Genomic DNA, 22,678 nt, shown 5'->3' on the forward strand with positions numbered 1-22,678 from the left:
TGACACCTTCCCGTGGGATCATCCCCAGGGAAATGGTATTGTTTGCACAGCTGTAGCTCCCCAGGCAGCAGCAAAAGGCAGAGAGTGCAGTGCCATCAAATGAGGATTAAACTGCATGCTGTACCACAAAATGTCAGGGAAATTAATTCCAGTCATAGGCTGCTTGCACATATCCCAAAAGGTAGAGGAGTGCTATGTACACAAGGTTAGAGAGACTTTCATGCACACACATTGCAGCGGAATTTCCACAGCACAGTGGGTCTGGTGGGAAAACTATGTAAATGTGAGTTTAGTCAGCCTCTGCTTTCCTTTGCTGTCTTCAAGATATTTGTGCTTGTAGGCAGTGTCTTTTCCTCTAAGCAGTGCCTGTTTGATCCTACGGGAATTATAATGTCTGGCTTTATAGCCCAATGCAATGAACGGCATCTGATGATGCCTCTGCTTTGTCTACTTTTGTGACTTTGTGGTAGGACTTTACAATGCAATAGCTGATCTCAGGCGCTGCCAGTCCCACAGCCCAGGAGGGACTGTGGGCCTCAGTGAAGGGGCTCTGCCGCTGCAGTCTCCCTGTTTTGTTGGAGCAAAGGGGCCCGCTGGCACAATTGGTGCTGTTGATGTGCAGAGCTACAGCTTCATACCACTCGCCAAGGGCAGGCTGTGGCTGTGGGAGTCTACACTTCCTTCAATGCTAAAGAAGCAGCTGTATGTGTGCATATATGCATCTATTTACAGATCCAAGGAGAGCAGCTGACTACTTTCCTAATAGTGTGCACACACTCCTATTATTATTATGCACATATACTTTTAATATGTGATATAATACAATGTAATATTACATATATATAAACATTTATGGCCTCTAATTGCAGAACAAGGCCATTAAAAGCAAGCAGATTTTTTCACCTCTTTCTGCTGTTGCAGTCGTGTCCAGACTAGATCTCCAAATTCCGAGTTATAACTACTAGTCTTGTAGATAAAACAATCTCCTAAAATAACTATTTCTGCACTTTGTACTTTCAAAGACATTTGGAAAGCAATTGCATGCTGTAAATCACACAGAAGACTCTTGAGTGGTCTCCTGTTGTGCAGCCCTTACGCCTTATCGCATCCTACCATTCCTGTAAGCAGCGGCAGAGCCAGTAATACTCATCTCAGCAGTGTCTTTCAGTTGGAAGAGCTGCATTCAAAAGTCTGGATCTCACCATAGTGGTGACATCGGCTCCAACCGAGGGGCTGCTTACCTCTCTGTAACCCGCAGTGGCCATTAACAGACTTATAGGAAATAAATATACGGCATATATGCAGTGATCTAGGTCCTGGTGAATTCAATCAGCCTCAAGGTTATAAAGACCGTGCTATTTCTGCAGGTGCAGGGGTGACATGCCTCTGCTTGCAGCCACCAACACCCACAAATCAAGAGTTTTAAACATTTATTCTGTTAAATCAGTAACTTCTACTATTCCTTTGCATTTGTAATATAGAGGCATAAACAGCTTAGGAGAGGCATGCAGACTCAGACTCCCAACCTCTACCACTGGGATTTTAAAATAAACCTGATTTTAGCAGGTGCCGTTGCCTGGGCCACAGAGCATACAGGACTCATGCTGTACACACAGCTGAGGAGCTACAGTGCATGAATATGCTTCAGAAAGCCTGGCTCTTCAACAGGATAGCAATTACACAACACAGTAAAACGAAGCAGCTCCAGCTGTAAATCATGGTTATTAGTGTATGTTCTGGGATTTGTGTCATGAGAGACAAGTACTAAACTGAAGTTAGATTGTCTGAAAGCACAGAAATCCCTGATTAACATTGCCAGTGCTTCAGGCTTTTTCCTGCTCTGGAAGGGAAAAAGACTCCTCTGACAGTGCCGACAGAGATTTACTGGGTTTGGCTCAGGGTAACAAAGCTGAAGTTACTGCTGGTTGTGGCTTTGATTTCTAACACTGCAGCAAACTGCAGGTAGAAACATTCTGTGCTCATTTCGGCACACAGGACCTGATCCTCTCAACCTCACAAAGGTCCTTCAGCAGCAGAGTCCCTCCTGCTTCACATCTCACAGTGTGAGAAAGAAGCCCATGCACTGCTGCCTTTCACCCTGCCCTCTGCAGAAGTCAAACGTTTTAGTAGATATCAGAACAGCTTTTCTTACAGGTGACAAATAATGCATAACTGATCCCTTAGCCCCTAAACACAGAGCTAAAGGTAGTAGTCACGATGTACCCAGTGAAATGCCAGTGGTGTAAACTTGCAGCAGTACTGAGTAAATAAAGTTACTGCAGGCTTGGAGCAGAATAAATCACAGAATCACAGGCAGTTGTGCTGAGAAAGAGCTGAGAAGCTCTTTGATGTCTCCTCCTTCCCCTGGCAGAATAAACTGCATTTACGCTATCCAACTGAGCCTCTTCTTTATGCTATGCTTTCTAAAGTGTGCAACTAGATACACAAATGTTGTGGAAAGTCTCAGGAAACGACACATATATTCATGAAACTGCCTAGTAAACTACAAATTCTGAAGTAGAAATTTATGAAGGTGTAATTTGATAAAAATAATGAAAAAGAGATAAATGAATATGAACATTGTTTGCAAAGAGAAAACAGAGAGTGAGAAAGAAGCCAAAAGCCAGTGGTGCCAGCACTGACCCCATTGAGGCACACTCCTACCAAGTTCCCTAAAATCCATTTGTCCACATGCTATCCATTGGTACTTTTGGCAAGAGGCTGCCTGCAAGGCTGCGCTGTCCCCAAATGCCATTTGTAGGGTCTGTCAGATTGAGGGTCCAGGGTGGCGGCAGAGGGGGCACTGACTCAGCTCTCACCAGGACTCAGCAGATTTTGGAGAAAATATCTATCTTCTTTTTTATTTGTAATTCCTTTTTTTAGTTAAGGTATCACAGACTCACAGAATGGTTTGGATTGCAAGGGACTTTAAACATCATCCAGCTCCACCCGCCTGCCATGGGCAGGGGCACCTTCCACTACACCAGGTTGCCCAAAGCCCTGTCCAACCCCTAGATGGGGCAGCCACAACTTCTCTGGGGAACCTGTTGCTGTGCCTCAACACTCTCACAGCAAAGACCTTCTTAATATCTAATCTAAACCTCCCCTCTCTCAGTTTAAAGCCATTCGCCCTTATCCTGTCACTACATGCTCTGGTATGTTACAGTATGGTCTGGCCAACAGCTTCTCCCACATTTCAGGGAAGTCTGACTTAAGGAAGGTCTGGGGAGGTCAGCTCTGTATCTCTCCCCTTCCCAGCACTCACCCTTGTGTTTCCACCACCACCTGCTGCCAGGAAACGGACAGCTCTTGGGGCACCCTGTAACTTCCTCTGCCTCCCTGCATAACCCCCTTAATGCGCCAAGGTTTTTCATGCAGGAGTTTGCTTTTCATCTCATGGGTGAAAGGGAAAACAGGAAAGGAAAGCAACAAGTAAACATGAAGGTAAATGGTAAAGCATCATTTGACACTCACAGTGGGGCCACAAAAAAGATTCCTGCCTGTAAAACCCTGAACACCCCAGGCATCCCAGGACAGGCTTACCTCTCCCGGCAGGAGAATTTAGGAGAGCAGGAGAGGACCCTTTTACGAGGGGCAGCCAGAAACATGCTGCCAGGGAGGTGCCTAGGACACCCTCTTGATCCTCAGTGGCCCTGAGGGTTGGTGGAACCTTTCCAATTGTTGTTCCATTGTCCTCCTCTTAGGGCCAGATGCTGATGTCATGGTTCCCAGGCTGTAACAATAGGGCAGGCAGGGAGATGGGTGCTGCTGCCAGCTTGCCATCCTTCCTGGAAATTTCAGCAGGGCTGTGGGAGCCTGGCACAGGACCGGGGGATGGAGGAAGCAGGGACTTTCTGTGGTGGAGGTTGTGCAAGGCAAAGTCCAGAGAAGTCAGGACTGCCTGGCTTGCTGGGAGTGGGATGTTGACCTGAGAGCTCATCACAGGGAAGGATCGATACTGCAGTATCTGAGGCATCTTCCCCAGGCAAGCCCTGAGAGGAACCAGGAGAATTTCCTTTCTGTGTTTTCCTTCAGGGCGATCCTGGGTCTCTCATGCTTGGGCTCATCCATCTTCATGGTGGGCAGTTTCTACGCAAGGGCTCCCTTGCTGTTGTTTTTTTGCTGTGTGCTGCGTCCTGAACCTTCTCTGGCGTGAGCTGTCCCCATGATCCCCAGCACACCATCATGCTCACTCCATGAGGCTGCCAAAGTGAATTAGTAACCCTGCTGTCTTCAGAAAGGGCTCTCCAGCTTCGTGGGTTTAGGCCTTTTATATATATACCTTTTTACCCTCCATCCAGGGGTGAAATAAGGCTGCTTCTTATTCTGGCAGCTGAGTGTCTGAGCTGAAAGGGCTTGGGATCCTAGGGAAGTTGCAAATGCCAATGACTCAGGCAAAACCTGCCTTTTCATTTCATTCCGAGATTTCTTGAGAGGAAACCAGGTTTAAAGGGAGTGCTTGTTTAAGTACAGCTGTGCGATGTACCGGTGTCATCTGGAAGGCATGACCACATCTCTGCTGCCTCCAGCTGTGTTCTACTCTTTGCAACCAGTTCCTTTGTACCCTTCCATCAGATTCTGCAGCATATTTTGCACACTGGTGACTGTGCTCATGGTGGGGCTGGGGCTGGGCTTTTATCTTACAAAATACACGAAGAGGAATTCATCTTGTGCTCAGTGGTGGTGTCTTGGTGTTGGTTTTTGTTTTAATGGAACAAATGACAACAGGTGAAGCAAAAAAACCTCATGACCAGGTCAGCAGCCATTGCTGCAGAGTGCTTTACATGCCCTTCAGCTCCACGCTGCAGCCTGGTTTTCCTCTTTTGCAGAGCCAGTGGTAAAAAATGAACCAAAATGTCAGTGAGTTTGACCTTTGCATGTGGTTGGAGAAATCACAATTGATAGGTTGGTGGCTGGAGGGCTGTTGGGGCTGGAGGAGCTTTCCTCCACCTGGCTTCTGCTGCACAGGGCAAGGAGAAAGCACCAAATGGTGGTCAAAGATGATGTCTGGAGCAAGAGGCAATGCTCACCTCCTCTTCTGGACAGCCATGGTTTTGATTTTCACCTTGTGACCCCAGAACTTCCCTAAGGGCATTCAGGTGTGGAATTTTCTCATGGAATGGTGCTATCAGATGGTGGCTGAGGCTTGTCTTCCTGTTGAAAAAGAATGAGTGTTCTTGTGGAGGCAGGGGGCATTCTCTAATACACAGTAATTTAAATCAAAATCATGTGTTGTACAGTACACACCTCTAATATACTATAGATTTTATAATTGACTCAAATTTCTCACTAGGAAAGTCAATTCCTGCATGGCAAGGCAGCCAGAGGAAAGAATGCTTTAGTCTGCTCAGCAGACAGGGACCTATTTTTAGTCCAAAGGCCCTCTGTTAGTTCTTACCTATTTAATTTAAAACGGGGATTTACTACACATACAACTTAATCCCCTTTTTATATTTGCATAGAGATCTCGGAGCATTTGTATGAACAGTTTTTGAGATAAGAGAGGGAAGGCCTCAGGAGTCAAAGTCATTATTTTTGCATGAAGTATTTAATGCTAAACATAAATATTGAGAGGACTGAATTCCCATGCACTTACAGACTTCACTCTTGTGCTCCTGAGGATTTTTGCTTTACATCCAGTTATTAAAAGCCTGGTTGTAAGTGAATGAAAAAAATTTACAGGAAGCCTTTATTGCAAAGAACACTGAGCAGGCTTCATTTTCCAGTTGAAAAGAGAGACAGATTGTAGACAAAACAGAAAAAAAGGTAGTATGCTTCTCACCTCCCCCAAAAAGAGCATGGCTAAGGAGAAGCTTTGTCAGGCAGTAGAAACCCAGTCCTAGAAAAGGACTTTCTCCAGTGATGACCTCTAAGGGGATTGAAGGTGGAGTTCCTGTGGTGCACATTCATCAACCCCGCTCATTGTAATTCGCATGATTTACGTCCTCACAATCATGATTAGGTGGTGAAAAAAACCATCTACATGTGGGTTGACTTCAAAAAGCGACATTCTTTGTCCAAATCCAATCAAGCCCCGCGGCAGGCAGTCCTTTTGATTTAGCATTAATTTTAATAAGTGTGGCCCTGAAAATAACCCTCCTGGCTTTGGAAACCTGGGAGGAAAGACTGTTAGGTAAGTGCTGGGCAGAATATTATGTCTGAGAGCTGTCATTTCTTCCTCCAGAGGCAGTTTTTCTGGCATGAAGGATGGGATGCTGCACTGATGTGAAATTGATGTAAAAAATGTAGTCAAAGACAAGTTGATGGGGAAGTTTACTTCTCCAGAAGTTAAAGGGGGTCCAGAAACTCCATCAGAATGGCTCATGGAGCTGTTGTGGGCTCAACAGTATAATGCAGTGAACAGCAGACTTTTGCTTTACTGGGGCTAACGTTACTGGATTAATTTTTGCTCTTCTGCTTCTAATGGACGTAATAAGATTGGCAAGATCTATCTTTGCATGTAAAATCCCTGACTCACTTCTGTTGACAACAGGCTGGTTCTTGCCTGATGCCAACTGGGCTCTTCACTACAAAACAAAGAACAGAAATGAGGAAACAACATGGGTTTCATTCTGATCCTCACTCTTAAACTGGGGCAAACCAGGAGGGTAAACCCCAGGCAGCATCCCTCCAGCATGTCTTTCTACATTGCCTTGCTATATCAGACTCCAAAAGCAAATCTTGACCAGCACTAATGAGCAAGAGCAGTCTGTGGCCAGTCATCCAGGCAAAAGGCTTATGGATATGGAGAAGGAGGAAATGAGAAAAGATGTCTTGTTTGACTACTGCAGGTTGAGAGAATGATTTCAAACCCAAAACTTGGTTGGGTTCAATCTCACATACAAATGAACAAGAAAGTTTTTATTAGCATGCTACATGTCAAAATTAAGGAACTGTTCTCTCCTAATAATGTCTTTGAAGCCATTAACCAGTCACTCTATGCCGGTGACAGCATTTTCCTGTGCTCTTGAGTGGCTCTCCCGCCCTACAATTTTTCTCCTGTGAACAGAAAGCTGTAGTGCTGATTGCAAAGGACAGATAAACTAATTATAGGGCTTGTTATTAGTAGCCCGGGAAATAAAAAGTCTGCAGTACGTATGGTGTAGAGAATGACAAAGCATCTCAAATCACTAACATGACTTAAAATGGGATCTATGTGGAATTTCACTTTTTTTCCCCCATTAAATCCATGGGAAAGCCTGTTTGCAGCAAGATGTGGGAGGCTTTCTGTTCTTTTTCATGATTTCTGCCGAAACTAAACTTTGAATGTTTTCCTGATGTCTTTATCCCATCAGTCTGTCAGTCAGGCTCATGCTGTCCTTCATGCAGACCTAACAGGGCATCTATAATCTGGTGTGAAATAGACATCTTGAAGGAAAACAATGTCTGACAACACCTCCAATGCTGGAGATCTTGCTGCACCCAGGCACATCCCAGCAAGTTTCTGGGACATGTTGTCCCTTTGATTCCCTTGGTGCACACTTGTGGCTGATCACACTATTCCATGCTCGCTGTCCTCAGGTGTAGCTAACAGGGAATGACCTTGGGAAGGGAGGGTAGTGAAGTTGTTTCCTGTCGGCACACACCTCTCTCCCTGCTAGCAGTCTGCTTTATAGCTGTGTTCAAACCAGATATATTGTTTAGATTAAAATGGGGGTGAGAGAGAGGAAAAAGGAACTATCCAACAGTAAAGATGTAAAGTGAGGGGAAACAGGCACTTCTTCTGTATTGCCGAAGGCTTTGTAAAGATAACAAGCCATTAAACTTTATGGCCAAAGTCTCAGGGTAGTACTGGTTTGGGATTTTATGCTGCAGTTGCCTGCACAAGTTTTAGGGTGCTTTTGACAGCTCTCCTCCCCTCCTGCACTTTCCTCCCTTCCCCCTGCCCATTTCTGTGAGGTATTTGGTCCTTTGAATAAATTGCACCTATTCATTTCTCATGGGCTTAAGTCCAGTGCCTGTATCTTAAGGACAGTCCATCGGGCTTAGTTAACCTAATTTGGTGATGGTATAAAGCACATCTGGGCTTGTCTCTTTTCAGCGGATGTTCCTAGAAATTTTCTGTGCTGGTACTCACTCAGTTAATGAGCCCTGTGTCTTTATGGCCTGAAATACTCGACTCCAGAGTCCCTGTTACGTGACACATGGTACGCATGGAGATAAATCTTTGGATTTCTCCATGATTATAATCTGGGCAAAAATAGACAGGAAAGGATCATTTCTAATTTCAGACTTTCCAATTTTCACAAGAAAAAATATAGATCCTCCAGCCCTTCTTCCTTTTCACACCCTCTCTTGGGACCATTATATCTTAGGCTAGTTCTAAACTTTAGCTGAACTGCAGAAGAGACACATCTTATAATCAGCAAATTATGACTTGCCAGACATAGCAAAAGGTTAGAAGGATGTGGCAGCTGAACCCACCTAAATATTGGAAATCTTAGTCCTCAAAAGCTTTGTGGGAAATCCAGGGCAGTTTCTCAAAAGAGGAATAATGTGATCTTGACATTGCTAATGAGCTGGTGGCTCTGGGATTCTGAAGCAGCTGCAAATGATATAGAGTTTACCAGGAAAATCGAAGACGCGAAGAAAGCTGTAAGTAGAGAGGGAGTGACAAAATTATGTTTCAAGGATTCTGGTTCTCCTTGACATAACACGTCAAAAGCTGGAAATATCCAGGCAGGGGCTGTAAACAGCTTTGACAATCTGATTGATGTGAGCATTAACTGAAGTTACAACATAAAATATATGATCCTGCAAATGCTTATTTTTCCCCATGAAAATGATTACAACAAGCACTTTGCGCAGTGATATGTATGTGAACTTGTACCTGTGGTTTCTCAGACACACTGCAAAAAGGTACCAGAATAATGAAGAGCCGCTATCTCTGTAATTTATTTTATGCGTATATGCAAGTGACAAGGTATTTAAAACATGTATCTTTTTAATAAACTTTGTGGTCCAACCAGATTTTAGTTAAACTCTTGTTACCCACATCTGCCTTTTTTTACTTAGGAAATTCTTCAGTGATTCTGTTGTTTGATGTTACTTCTCAGGTGTTGGTGCTTTATATTCATAATTTGGAGGAAACACTGCTTCAGATTTCTGTGAGTATCTGTCCTTCCAATGTTAGGTATTTTTCCTCCCTACGAACACAGATATCCCACAGAAGGATGCAGTTTCACTTGATATTCACCTACTTCTCAGAAGCAGTTTCCTTAGCAGGCCCCCCAGGAGATCTGCAGCTCAGCCCTAGCCATCACCCAGGTATATATGTGCTTTGGTGGCAGTTGTGCATTAAAGATGATGTGATTCAACAACGAGGCAAGCCATTACTGGTCTCATTTGCCCAAGTGTGCTTATCGCATTTGAATTTTTGCCTGTAAACAGTACTGCCTGGGGATTCCTGAATAGAGATGTGAGAGTTATGTGTAGGTGTAAATGGAGATGGTTGGAGATGGTTTCTAAAGGCTCAGTGTTTAGTGGGGTGGAGCTGGTGCAAAGAGGGAGAAATGGGAATAGTGGCTGGTAACAGAACTGTAAGGGCTACTACTAATTACACTGGCCAGAGGAGATGGAGGTAGCTAGCTCCAGTCATCTATCTGCTTTTCTCTTCTGAGACAGAGTTGCATGAAGTAGATGCTCATAGTGTTGCCTTTTGCTCCCTATACAAGAAGAAAACACAATCTGGGGAGGAAATCACAGAGCAAAAGTAATTATGAAAAAACCAAAATAAATTAGGCAGATATCTCATTATTTGTAAAGATAGGATCTGCTGTCATCAGAAAGAAAGTAAATTTTTCTGTCTCCCAAGAGTGAGAAGGAAATTTGACCTCTATGAGGATTAGGAATCCAGATGTCAAATAAAAAGAACCCCTCTTCTTTTTTTTTTTTTTTTATTTTTTTTTTTTTTTTTTTTTTTATTTTTTTATTTAGTTTTTAAACTGTCTCTGTTTTTAGCAACTTTTATGATTTTGAAGGCTTGGGGTTAGCGAGGCTGAACGTCGTCAATAAACCCGTGGAGTAGAGCAGATAACAGCATCTTTGATCAATCAGGCAAAGCAGATAAAGATGCACTGCAAAAAAAATTTGCCTGCAAGCCACTGAGATGTATTTTTTTGTCATTCATCAGTTCTTGAGATTAGACTTGTAGAAATTAATGAGCATTGGGGTGTAAGGTGAGGGAGATATGGGCTGATGACACGTACCTTGTCTGTAAGTTTGTAACAGGCTTTGGATCAGTCATTTCAGATGAGTCTACCCAGGTCACCAGTGCCCCTTTCTGCCTTGGAAAGGTGGTGTCGGGTTGCTGTCTTCTTATTAATGTCAGGTAGCGATCTTTGCTAGAAATAGGAGGACAGTCTCCAGGTACCTTGTTAGATATTGAAGACGTGACAATCGCAGCAGCAAATACCTACAAGCATTTCATGGCTCGGGAAAGACTATGCTGTCTCATAAAAAAGGCTTTGCAGAGGTTCTGCAGCCAGAGCAACTGTTCTTTTCTGTGCAGTTCTAACTTGTGAATAAATATACAAGCAGGCACAAGCTTAAAAAAGGAGTAGTACAGCTTTCTGCAAGCTATGGACTAATAACTACTTGGCTTTAGATAGGAGCTATTGACCTGTTATGTCTTTCTATTATAAGTACAGGAACCAGTGTCCTTGGAGTTTGTCCATTCAGCAGTGAGCACCATGGTACTTGGTCTGTGATAACCTGCAAAGCTCTGACACGTCTAAACAGTAAATCATATTCCTAACACTCTCTCTGTGCAAAAAGTGACTTTGGTAAGATAGAAAGAGTAACATCAGCACAATGTGTAACCTCAGTGTTTGTATTATGCAAAACAGTGTTTCAGTTAACGGGCTGACTGCCACATACTGTATGCTTATCTTGGATTGAAAGTCCAGGTGGCTTATGGTTTCTACGACAATGCTCAAGTTAAATACCATGCAAAATATTTTAATGGGAATAACGTATTTCTGCCACCTCATCCCTGCTTACAGTTGGAAGGAGATGAGCTGTCTTCACCCCAAGCAGAAGAGGTTTATCTTTGCTTCTTGCACAGCCAGCACTGCTCAGACCAGGAGTGATGCCTGCTTGTGCCTGAGATGGCTGGCAGCTCTGTCACATAACATGACTTATGTTGTTGGAGACACCTTGTAGGAGAGATGGTGTCCTTTACGCTTTATATCAAATATCCAAAGCTTATGTATACATACATAAGTGAGCCTGATGGACAGTACATGTGTGATGCAGTTCTGCACCCCAGGGCCACCATATCAGAAACCTTGCACAAGGCATGGTTTGCCATTGCTTGAGTGCACTGGAGAAGAGCTGATACAAAAAGGCCACCGGAGGAGAAATGAGGAGATGTGCAAACTAGGAGCACACAACTAATGTGCAGATACATGGTCGGAGCCTTACACTTGGCCCCAGAAGAAGGATCATCTCAAATACCGTTCCCATCAGTTGTGGTAGCAGTCTGACTGCAGTTTACATTTAGCAGTGCAGGACAAGGTTACAGCTGTGTCTGAGGAATGTTTCTCCTCATCTCACCATACGCCTCACCCCACCTAAGCCGTTTTCTCAGACTTTGCTCTCTGAATTGTTGGCATTACAGTAAGGTGAACATCTTCAGGGAATTTATCTCTTCACCTAGCTGAGATCTGTGCTTTGACTGAGATCTGTGCTTTTCTAGTTCTGGATGGTTAAGAGTGAAAGCCCTACACCAACTAAAGAACAACAATACTAGTAAAAAGTAGGGTAATATTTTTAAAGCCCACTAATTCCATACTTGCTCCTGCTGAGGTACACCTTGCTATGGAGCTTATGCCACTGATGGGGCTGTTCATTTGAGTGAGGCAAAGGAGCAGGGACGTTATAATTAATAATGCTTAGCAGGAAACAAATTATTGTGCTTGGGGCAAGAAGGGCTAAAATTGTTCTCTATTATTTTTTGAAGAGTTAATTGGTAGTAGGCAAAGATTTGCTGTGTTGAGCCAGCAGGTGCTGCTTTATGACTACATTAATGTTAATGATATCCTCTGGACACATATGAAGACAGTTTAACCTATTTCTTTCCCATTGCATTCTCTGGGTGGATGTGTGCTTTGATTCTAGTTACTTTCTGTGTGCCAGTACAGAGCTCTTGGACAGACAGTGACCCCAGATTTGCACAGAAGTTTGCGAGTAGTTTTATAAGACCAGGTAACTTTTGTAACCGCTATTCACACCAGGACAGACTTTGCAGATTAAAAGTTGAGGGAAATGGGTAAAAGTGGCTGCTTCTCTGGCATAAAATCATTCCTAGGGGTTGCATAACATTTCTAAAATTGCCCGGTTAACTGTTCCTAGGTGTGCTTAACAGCAGTACCGGGAATCTAACTGTCTACTCTCTTCTTTTACCACTGAAACCCCTCTTTTTCTGGCACACCATTAAAAAAGTACTCTGGCAGCAATTTAAATCCTGAGACGAACCAGTGTTAAAATTGTGTTGCCCTCATGGATCTAATGATAACAAAATCTTGCATGCCTGTAAGGACTGAGAGTGTTGTATGCAGCACTGTTTACATAGTGATTAACCGGAAGAGGTTGTCCAGGAAAATTGTGGATGCCTCATTTCTGACAGTGTTCAAGGCCAGGTTGGACAGGGCTTTGAGCAACCTGGTCTAGTAGAAGGTGTCCCTGACCATGGCAGGGGATTGGAACTAGATGATTATTAAGATCCCTTCCAACCCATTCTGTCTATCCCTCCCAATCATTTTATGATTCTGTTTCTATAAATGCTGCTTTGTGAGCTATACGAATAAGAGAAAGAAACCAGGAGCAGCAGTGGCTGGGGAACACAGAGAAGATGCGCAAAGTACCTGGTGGAGAAGCTATGGTGAAGAGCTACGAGGAAACCCTGTCCATCCACCAGATCCAAACCTAATGTTTTGGGGTCTCCAGGTTCCTTGGTAGTCAGCACATGCTTGTGAAAACCATTGGCAGTACAGCTATTTCCTTACATCATACGTATCTTCCTGTAGCATGGTTTTATGTATAAAATAATAACTTCTTGTTATTGCTATTGCAAATGCACCCTGTCTTATTCAAATTGCAGAGACGTTACTAGTCCTGCTGGTGATGTGTAGAGGTCAATGTGGTTGTATATAATCAGATTTTCTCAATTAATTTCTCTAAAAAGTCTGAAAATACTTATACACAAACACGTCAATTGAACATTAAGGCTCTCAAGTCAAACAATCAAGAGACAGGAACTACCTGAGCTTGCCAGTATTTCTAAATGAGACATGCCTTTCTTCCCTGGTAAGTTTCCATCTTGTTCTGACGTTCAATCATCTGGGTTAGTATTTGAATGAATTTTTTACTTTGCTTTCATGTAGCACTGTTTATAGGATAGTATCTAGCAAACCCTAATGGGATACTAATTTTTTAAGATCTTAGCTTTCTCTTCTTTATAGCTTTTAAAATAAAATGAAATGGTTAGATTTCATTTAAACAGATCCTTATTAATGTAGGAGCTAGTCTGATAATGACTTAAATTGGTGCTACGTGGCCATCACATGCTATTTGATGAGCATTCCATTATAATTAAGAAGTGGCTAATAGACAATTAATATACAGGATTACACACTTTGCTAATTAGATGATTTTAATTTTTTTTTGTTAGATTAAAATGTACAGGACCCCATAAATCACTATTAGAGGTTGTTTAATAAGCCTGAACTCTCAATTTTCTCCCTGTCAATCAGGAATGGAGACACTGACTCTTCCTTTCCCCCAGCGAGACTTGCGAAGTGTAAGGACTGCAGTGTTCAAAATGACCTGAAACGCCCTCCCAACTCCCAAACCTCGTATCTATTCACAGGACATTGCAGCTCCAGTCTGTGCTCTTGTGGTCTGCTCTGCTCATTGAGACTCAGCTCCTGCCCGTTGAGACTCTCAGCTCCTGCCCTTGCACATGAAATGGGATGTTCCTTAGTGTTCCCCTCTCCCCACACCTTTTGCAGTCTCTTGCTTGATGTCCGTGACAGACAGGGATTTTGCACATGGCTTTTTGTGAGCCCCTAGAAGAGGGCTTTCATTTTTAACATGACTCTTTCAGCTCTGCCAAGCTAACCCCATTTAGGTGTCCCAGGCCATGCAGTAGTTGTTGGCTTGGGAGCACCACCTTCCCTTGTAGGATGCACATGTGAACCAAGCTGAGCTGGAGTGCTCTGCTAGGGTGTGAGGCTCTCTTTCAGCCATCTAATTAAGAAGGTTAACAACTGCAGATTAAGGAGGTTAACAACTGCAGATTAAGGAGGTTAACAACTGCAGATTCCTGAGTGGTCAGTGCGGAAAGACACAGCTGTGTCTTCAGGAGGTGACACATCGTGTCCAACAGCACTGCAGGCCAGAGAGGATTTACCTCCAAACCGTAGACAAGTGCTTTGAGATGTCTACATGTGATATCTACGAGACAGTGTTTAAGCTGTCCTGCAGTTAGCAAGACCTGATCAGTGAAGTAACGAGGGACAAAGCATCACCTGACTGACAAGCCACCAAGGGCTCAAGTCTGTTGCCTGAACACCAATCCCAATTGCTGTTTGGGGTTTGTAGGTATCAGAGACCAGGGCTAATGGGTTTGACACAGCCTAATGGCAGGTCTGCCTCTTGGGGTGGCCCCTGGAGGCCACACTGGATACCCCATGGTCACACATGGCACTTTCAGGTGACCGTACCCATCTGAATTGTCCTGGTGTAAGGTGAGACCAAAGAGCTGCTTTGGGTGCAATGTCAGCTCTGCCACTCCAACACCCTTGGTGAGCATGCCTCTGCCCTCACAACAAAAACAAGTGCACCTATCATCACTAGTTCTAGTATTTTCTCAACAATAAACAACTAATGGGCAGTTTCAGTATCACTGTGCTCTGTAAAGTTCAATTAGACAGAACTAGGAGACTGATACAGTAATTGGGCTGTATTTTGTGGAAAGGCTCACAAGTGGTATCACAGAAGCACAACTCAAAGGACATTGACAGACAATGGCTTAGAGTTGACCAAGAGTCTGCACGTGGTTTCAATGCATTTTTTAAAATATTCATAGCTGAAGTAGAATGAAAGCAAGGTAGGAATGAGATCTGAGGTGGAACAACACAAAGCCTGACACCTCTGAAAGATGTCAGAAGTAAAAGTCAAATGTTTTGCTTCAGCTTGCAAGCAATGTGTGTGTTACTAACATAGGGATAAATAAGAGTGGAACATAAGACTTCTTTACTGTAGTGCTGTTCATGTTCAAAGCACTTCATAAGTAAGAATAAATCTCTCTTAACAGCTTGTGTCACAGTCAGTATCCCAGCCTCACTGGGAACACAAGGAAATGCAGACAGATGATTTACCCCATGTCTAAAGTGAAATTAGGACCAGAGGCAAGGTATGAAAGTAAATATTTCCATCTTCCATTTCGGCTCTCAGCTGACCAAAGCATCCTGGCTGGTGATGGCATGAGTATGCGGAGTTTGATGTTTTGCACAGCGTTGCATGTGTGAGGATTACAACGAGGCACACTGGCAGCAGCGCCGTGATGGTGTCCCTGGAAGGACAATTAGTCCACATAGATGGTGACATCAGTGTGTCCCTCAAGCCATTTAACTGTCTGAAAAAAAACCTGCTCTGAAGGTTTTCATTACTGGTTTCCACACTGCTGAACAAGTGCACTCATCTGTTCCTAGGCAGAATATGACGCTGAGATATCACCACCTCTCCTTTGAGACACTTCATTGCCTTAAAACCTAAGAAAACATTGTTTTTACTTCCCAGGCAGTCGCTGAGATCAGGAGATTATTCAAGAACACCCAAATATGCAAGAATCTTTTCAATGACTCAGTAGGATTTGCATCCAGGCTTAATGCCCTGGGGAGCAGTGGATGAGTGTGCAGTGAGAGCAGCCTGTGCTGACAAGAACAGAAACTGGCATTTCAGAAGCACCAGTGTTTGGGGTGGTAGAAATCGGCAGTGGATGCCTTTGGTGTTATCAAATAAAGATTTGGGAGTATAAGACACTCATAAAAAAGAAAAAGAAGATGCTCCAAATTCAAAGAAACATGCTTTTACAAAATAAATAAATAGAAAAAAAGAAAATCCAGATTATTTTGATTGCAAGCACTTTAACAGGCCTTCTTAACCCAAAAGCAAATGAAGGAAAGGGCTGAACTTTACTGTTTGTACATGCCATCATTCCCAATGGGAAGGAGGCTGGGATAGGGCCTTCAGCGTCTTTCTTGAGAGATCTTCATGGCAGCAGTTCAGACTTTGCTCTCCCCCTGCACTTTGCCTTTCCAGCCCGTCACTGGATGGTGATCTCTTGCAGCCCAGCAGGGAGAGAAGTTTCTAAAGTGGAGAATATTGTATGAGTGTGTGTGGGATCATCCACTCTCTGCCACTGGCTCTGTTCCAGAAACAGATGATCTCTGGGAGACAGGACAGCAAAGTCAGCTGAACAACCTGGTGTAAGGTGTGCAGGTAGAATGGGGAATATGGCATTGGTTCCGATTAATATTTATTTCTTTGTATAGTGAAACAGTAGTGTGAAGCTGTGGACAAAGCACTCAGCTGCGAAGTTAGTTCAAACCCTTCTTACAGAGCAGGGGTTACTTGCCTCTTGGCAGGGAGGGGAACGCACTCAGCATTATTTCTGCCTTTGTAATCCTGTGAATGACATCTTGGTCCTTTTGAGAGTCCAGCTCAGAAATCAGTGTCGCTGCTATAACAATTCTGCAGTGAGCTGTTGCAGCATTTCCAGTTCTGCTGTACACGTACACACATCTGATGATGTTCACTAAATCTGATTCAAACATATTGGTATTTGAAGTCCTAATTTTCAGCAAATAAATGACTTGCCAGAATAACTGTGTTCAGCTTTAAGGAAAATAACTGCATAAGAAAAGGCAAAAGTACACTGTTAACTTATTTCTCAGCAGCTCCTATTGAGCAGGCTTTGTCTGTTGATCAGTCTTATGCTGCACTTGCCTCTATTAACTCACATTCCAGCCAGCTCTTGGACCTTAAGTTGTTCATCAAAGGTCTGTTGCAGTGGTCCACAGCCTCAGAAGTTCAGATCAGCCATTTCAGTCACCTCTACCGAAAACTGGTTGCATCCTTAAATTCCAATTTGATAGCAAACCAAGCACAAGTACCCCCTGATAAAATCTTTTCCTTTCTCTTTTGAGGACATTTTCCTGTTTTCCTGTGCAGGATCCTGGAGCTTGAATAAAGGAAAATGCTCCCTGAGGAGTTGCCATAGTAACCTGTGATGTTTTTATTTTTTGTCTAAGATTAAATATAAGCAAGGGACAAATTACAGAGAAGAATTTTATACCAGAGTTTATCATCTTTAGCACCAAAGCTGAACTGCACCTCCAACTTCCTAAAGCAACAGCCGTCACCTTGGGGCTGATGCCAAGTTGGTAATTTTCACGGGATACAAAATTAACTGCTTATTAACTATTCATTATTCAGGAGCCCTGATGAAGGAAAAAAAAAAAAAATCACATCTGAAAGATGTAGCAAATAAGAAAGAGAATGAGATCATTAGTAATGTAAAGACATGGAAGTGCGAATAGTTGCTACAAATAATATCTAAACTTGAAATGCATGGATGTCCTATATATTCTATTTTCTTTTTTATAGGGTTCAGTGATATACTGCTCTTGAACTTATAGTCAAAGAAAAACTTCAAACTCATGCTGTCCTTAGAAAATAACTTCAAGTCTCACAGCACATACAAGGAAGTGATTTTTGAATGTATCAGAATCAGTCCAGCAACTAACATAATTTGAAGATTCAGAGTGAAAACAAAGTTTGTTTCAAGAGGGTGTGATAGAGAAAGGATCCACCCAAACCGCTCTCAGTTATGAGCATCAAAGGCAGATCGGGAAGCCTGGGATCAGGAAAGGGCATGAGAGCTGAGCTAATAGAAAAGTAATTTCCATGAGAAAAAAAAACGGGCAATGCTGGGAAAAGTCAAAGACAACCCTGGGAGGCCAGCAGGGAGGGAAAACAAAAGTGCAAGGAGGGTGTTCAGGAGCTCCCAGTCCAGGGGAGAGGTGTCAGGGGGCTGTTTCTAGAGCACTTGCATCACAATGGGTCCCTTCTATCTGCAGCTGCACGCCCTCGCTGCACCCAGACACTCCAGCAGAAGCAGGACCTCAGACCAGGCTGCTTGGCGGTGGTGCGGGCAGCAGGAAGACCACCGCCCCAGCTGAGCAGGTGAGCACACACCAGCTGCATACTTCAGTGCTGCTGAATTACCCAGCCCAGCTTGGTCTCATGTGGTTTCCCCCCAGCCAGCTGTCCTGACCACCCACCCCAGCTGTCCAGCATCTCCCAGGGTTGTTTCCTTCAGAGATGAGGCGTAAATGATATGGGAGGTGGGAGAACTTGAAGCATCTCTCCAAAGCCTGGGTCGATGTCTCCCCTGCAGTGCAAAAGAGCTGACAGAGCCTCTGTCAAGTTTAATTGTCCCCAAGATAATGTCCTTCAATGCTGTATATATTATGCATTTCTGTTTATCTTGAAAACATGCCATCTAAACACTTTAAATGTGATTTTAGCAACTCTAGCTTCTTGCCCGTGATATGCAGTGACAGGTGGGTCTGGGCTTATCATGTTGGATGTTTTCTACTCCTCCTCTGGATACATAGAGGTTTGTGATCCCTGAGCTGATTTACCTCCTCATCTTGGGGCTGTTGGTAGAAATGAAGGGACTTGACACTCCAAGGGAATAGGATATGTTGGAAAGGCTGCAGGGGAGAGGGTGCAAGAAAAGGAGTGATATATGGCTCTGAACATGGTGTAAGTGCAGACATAAACCTCCTAAACTGGGAGTTTTGGAGGAAATCCCTTTCAGTAGAGGAACAAAACCACAAGTCTGATGTGAGATAAGCCAGCTGGTGATGTGGAAGACAACCCTGGAAGTCAGACACAGATCCTATTACAAAAAAATCAAGTGTTACTGCAAGCAGACCTGTATTGCAATTGCTTTTCCCTGCATTAAGGGATTTTGGATTTTAAATGCAAACAGTAATTCTCTGAGCTTTTGGACAAGCCTGGGAAGGGGGTGAATGAAGGAGCTATGGATACTGTCTCTCAGAAGTAACTTGGAGGAGCCCAGAGGTGCAGTGCTGCATGTTGGAGTTGGCAGGGAAAGGGCGAAAGAGCAGGTTTTGGAAAGGAGAGGGCAAAAATAGGATGGGGAGGGTGCACAATGCAATGGCAGAGCTGGGGGGCGTAGGCAGCTTGTGCGTGGTGGTCACCCTGTGTCTAATATTTGAGGCAGGGATACAGGGACAAAATGCATGAAGGTAAAACTCCTTGCAGATGGAAAAGCAGAATGGGGTTTCCCAAGGGAGAGGAAGGCAGCTGGGGGGACCTCAGAGAGAGGTAGACCAGGGTGAAATTTGACAACCAACTTTCTTTTTAACTAGAAAAAGGCACATTCTTACTCAGAAACCCTGTACATAGAAACACTGCACAGAAACCCAAAGAAGTCCAAAAATTTGGTTATAAAAATAGTTCAACCTCAATTAAATGACTTCACCATGAAAATCACACCCATTTAGCTCTGATAAACACTGAAGAAAACAAGATTTTCTTCTGCACAATTTTCTTTTTGTTTTTCTTGGTTGCTTGCTTGTTTTTTGTTAATGCAAAAAAACCCTGAAATACTTCATTTGCTAAGGTTTACTCGTGTTCAGAAGGTGATATAAGCCATAATATTTCATGTAGAGGGAAGGAGGGAAGAGTGTTGTGCAGCTAAGTCTGAAGTTTTTGTGACTAAAATAGAAAGCATTGGAGGTACGGCCCCACAGAATGGATTTTAAAGAGATGGGTTTTCCGATGATGTGAAAAAGAAGCAGTAGGAAAGATACAAGCAATCACTACTGCAAGGCTAGAAAGCAAGAAAAGTAATGGAGCTATCAAAGAATATAAAGAAAAGAGAGATGGGGTAGATGAGAAAGAAAAATAGGGAATTATCTGTGGGTCGTGACAGGTTTTGGACCATGGTGACCATGGTTTTGTTGTCAGAAAAACATGCAAAGAGCAACAGAGCTCTCCCCAGTCCCAGTATCCCAGGGCTGTAGTTTGGAGTTTTAATTATTTGTGCATCTTGTGACACTCAGTGCTCTTCCTGTTTACAGTTCTGTGGATTTTAAGATCAAAAAGCACAACCGCCGCTGTATTTTTGTGGTATGCTGTTAACATGGGGTACTACTGAGCATCAATAAGAAAAAGCTGCTCTCGAGGCCAGTTTTACCCTGTGATCCTTTAAAAATGTTTTGCTTTGAAAAGTTGGTTTCATCCTCATAACAGTTTTTCATTCACGTGCCTGTCAATCATTTAGGAACAGGCTATTCTGAGGTTCAAGATATTCTCACATTTTACTCCCTCACATATGTGTAAAAATGAGGTAGAGGGATAAGAGTCCAGGGTTTTATCCCAAAGTTGTGGTGCTGCCATAGGGCTGCTATATCTACCAATGCAGATTTTCTCACCTTTTATAAAGTAAGTTTCTGATGTATTCCTTTCAGAATCAAAGAGACAACACAGCCGACTGTGGGAACTGACTTATTTGTTGGTGTACTTTAATTTTGAACTTGAATTTTGTCAGTAACTCTGTGCATTTGTATTCCTTTTCCTTTTAGTCCTGATCACACTTCTCCAACCACGCTGTGTCACCTACTCCTTGCCAGAGGAGTCCTGGAAGTCCTGGAAGAAGTCTTTTCACACAGTCCTCCTCAATTTAGTAAAGAAAAGCCATGTCTGCTTTTGATCTGATGAACCAAAGCATGCAGCATGCAGAGCCTGAAGTGGAATATATTGCTCCATGGATGAAAATGAGGGATGATATGTTTATCTTTGTTGATGGTAAATGGGTGAATGCAATCTGCTGCCAGCCATCCTTTCCTTCCCAGAAAGTCTTTAGCAAGAAGGCACAGAATGAGTGGAACATCTGGGAGGAGAACAGAGCACTCTGGGAGGAAAACCAAGTCCTCCGGATAGAAAACAGGATGCTCTGGGAAGAAAACAAGGCTCTACAATGTCAGCAGTCACAGAACAAAGCTGTCCAGGTTATTTACAGTGATGCCATTCAGCAATGCCTCCAGAAGGAAAATAAGCCATTCCCATTCTTCCAAGACAGGAATATAGGCTTTCAGCTCAGCCCAAGCAACAAAACCCTCCGGGCATTCCAGGAAAAGAAAAAAGTCTTAGAGGATTTCCAGCAGGATGACAGAAGAGTCCACATCACCTGGAAAGACCAAAAAACCATCACAGAGAGCAAAGATGTCAGCTCAGATCTTCAGAAGGACACTAACACCATCACAGTCCGTGAAGAGAGCAAAGATGCCAGCTCAAAGCCTCAGGACACTAACACCATCACAGTCAATGAAGATAGCAAAGATACCAGATCAGATCTTCAGAAGGACACTGGCACAATCACAGCTGGGGGAGAAGGTAACCCTGGCCAAGCCCCCGAACAGGAACATGGAGCTAGAAAGAAAGACCCCACTGCAACCCAGGATAAGACCAAGTCTGCCCCAAGCGTGCAGAGCGAGTATGAAATCTTCCGGGCCCTTCAGGACTTACACGAGCTCCTCGACATTTTCCTGAAAGTGAACCATCATATCGTTGGGAAGAAACAGGGCTGTCACGTCCACTATGATGTGAACAGAGCCTTCCAAGAAGATTACAATAAACTGAAGCTGCAGCTGAATGCTGTGAAAAACACTGTGTCAGACATTACGGCTCAGATGGAAATGCTGGAAAAGGAGCTCATTGCCATCACTTGCCCAATGTATGAAGAAGCAGGACTGAACCTGGCACCTGAGCATCCGTTTGGAGAGATGTGAAGCTAAGACCTCCTAGTTCCATTTCCCGGAAAGCTTCTCTTCTTGCTCCAAGGAACTTAATAAAATCCCATTAAAGACTGAAGACACCTGGAGTACATTGTGTTATTCTGAAACTTTCTTACATTACTTAGAAATATTTCACCTTCTGATTCTACAGTGTGGGTGACTGCCATGAATCTGCCTAGTGTCAGGAAAACAATTTTCAGCATTTTTTTTTATGTTTCTGATAATAAGGTCTAGATTTTAAAAAGACAATTAATGCTTTTTGCACTTTAATTGAGGTACTTTATGTTGGCCATATTATTTAGAGGGATGGACCCTTCCTGAAAAGGAGCGTCCCAACTGTGAACTGAATTTGAATGCCAGTGGTCCCTTTCTTTCTTATGGCTGGCCAAGTTCAATGGCTGAACTGTGTCTTCTGACGCACACCAGCCTTCCCTATTTCATATAAGGCAAGCAGTGTACTATAGAAAATGTAGTCTCCCAGGTGAGACAGGCCTGTGAAAGACAATTGGACACAGAAAACCACATTATGTGTGATATATATATATGTGTGTGTGTGTATACATATACATTCTAGCTGTCTCCTTTTCCCAGTCCCACATTCCCACTTAAATTATATCTTTCCCTTGTTTAAAGCTCTTCCTCAGGAAAGAATCCATATCTTGCCTCAGAGTATAACAAAACCAGAAAGCGAACGTCTCCCACCAGAACAGCATGTCCTCTTTTGCCTTGGTTATTTGTAAATTGCCTTCATTGTTTTGTACCTTAATTAGGCTTAATTC

The 22,678-nt window shown here is 43.4% G+C and overlaps 1 protein-coding gene across 1 annotated transcript; it reads left to right on the plus strand.

Annotated features, from left to right (window-relative positions):
* Positions 1 to 20,801: 20,801 nt before the first annotated feature.
* Positions 20,802 to 21,893, plus strand: CBY2 (chibby family member 2; the record flags this gene model as incomplete). Its single annotated transcript, XM_080613548.1, has 1 exon — positions 20,802 to 21,893. The coding sequence occupies one exon, from the start codon at positions 20,802 to 20,804 to the stop codon at positions 21,891 to 21,893; it is 1,092 nt and encodes a 363-aa protein (XP_080469674.1).
* Between the last annotated feature and the right edge of the window lie 785 nt (positions 21,894 to 22,678).

This window comes from Psittacula echo, assembly GCF_963264785.1.
Source record: "Psittacula echo genome assembly, chromosome: 3".
Classification (NCBI taxonomy): Eukaryota; Metazoa; Chordata; class Aves; order Psittaciformes; family Psittacidae; genus Psittacula; species Psittacula echo.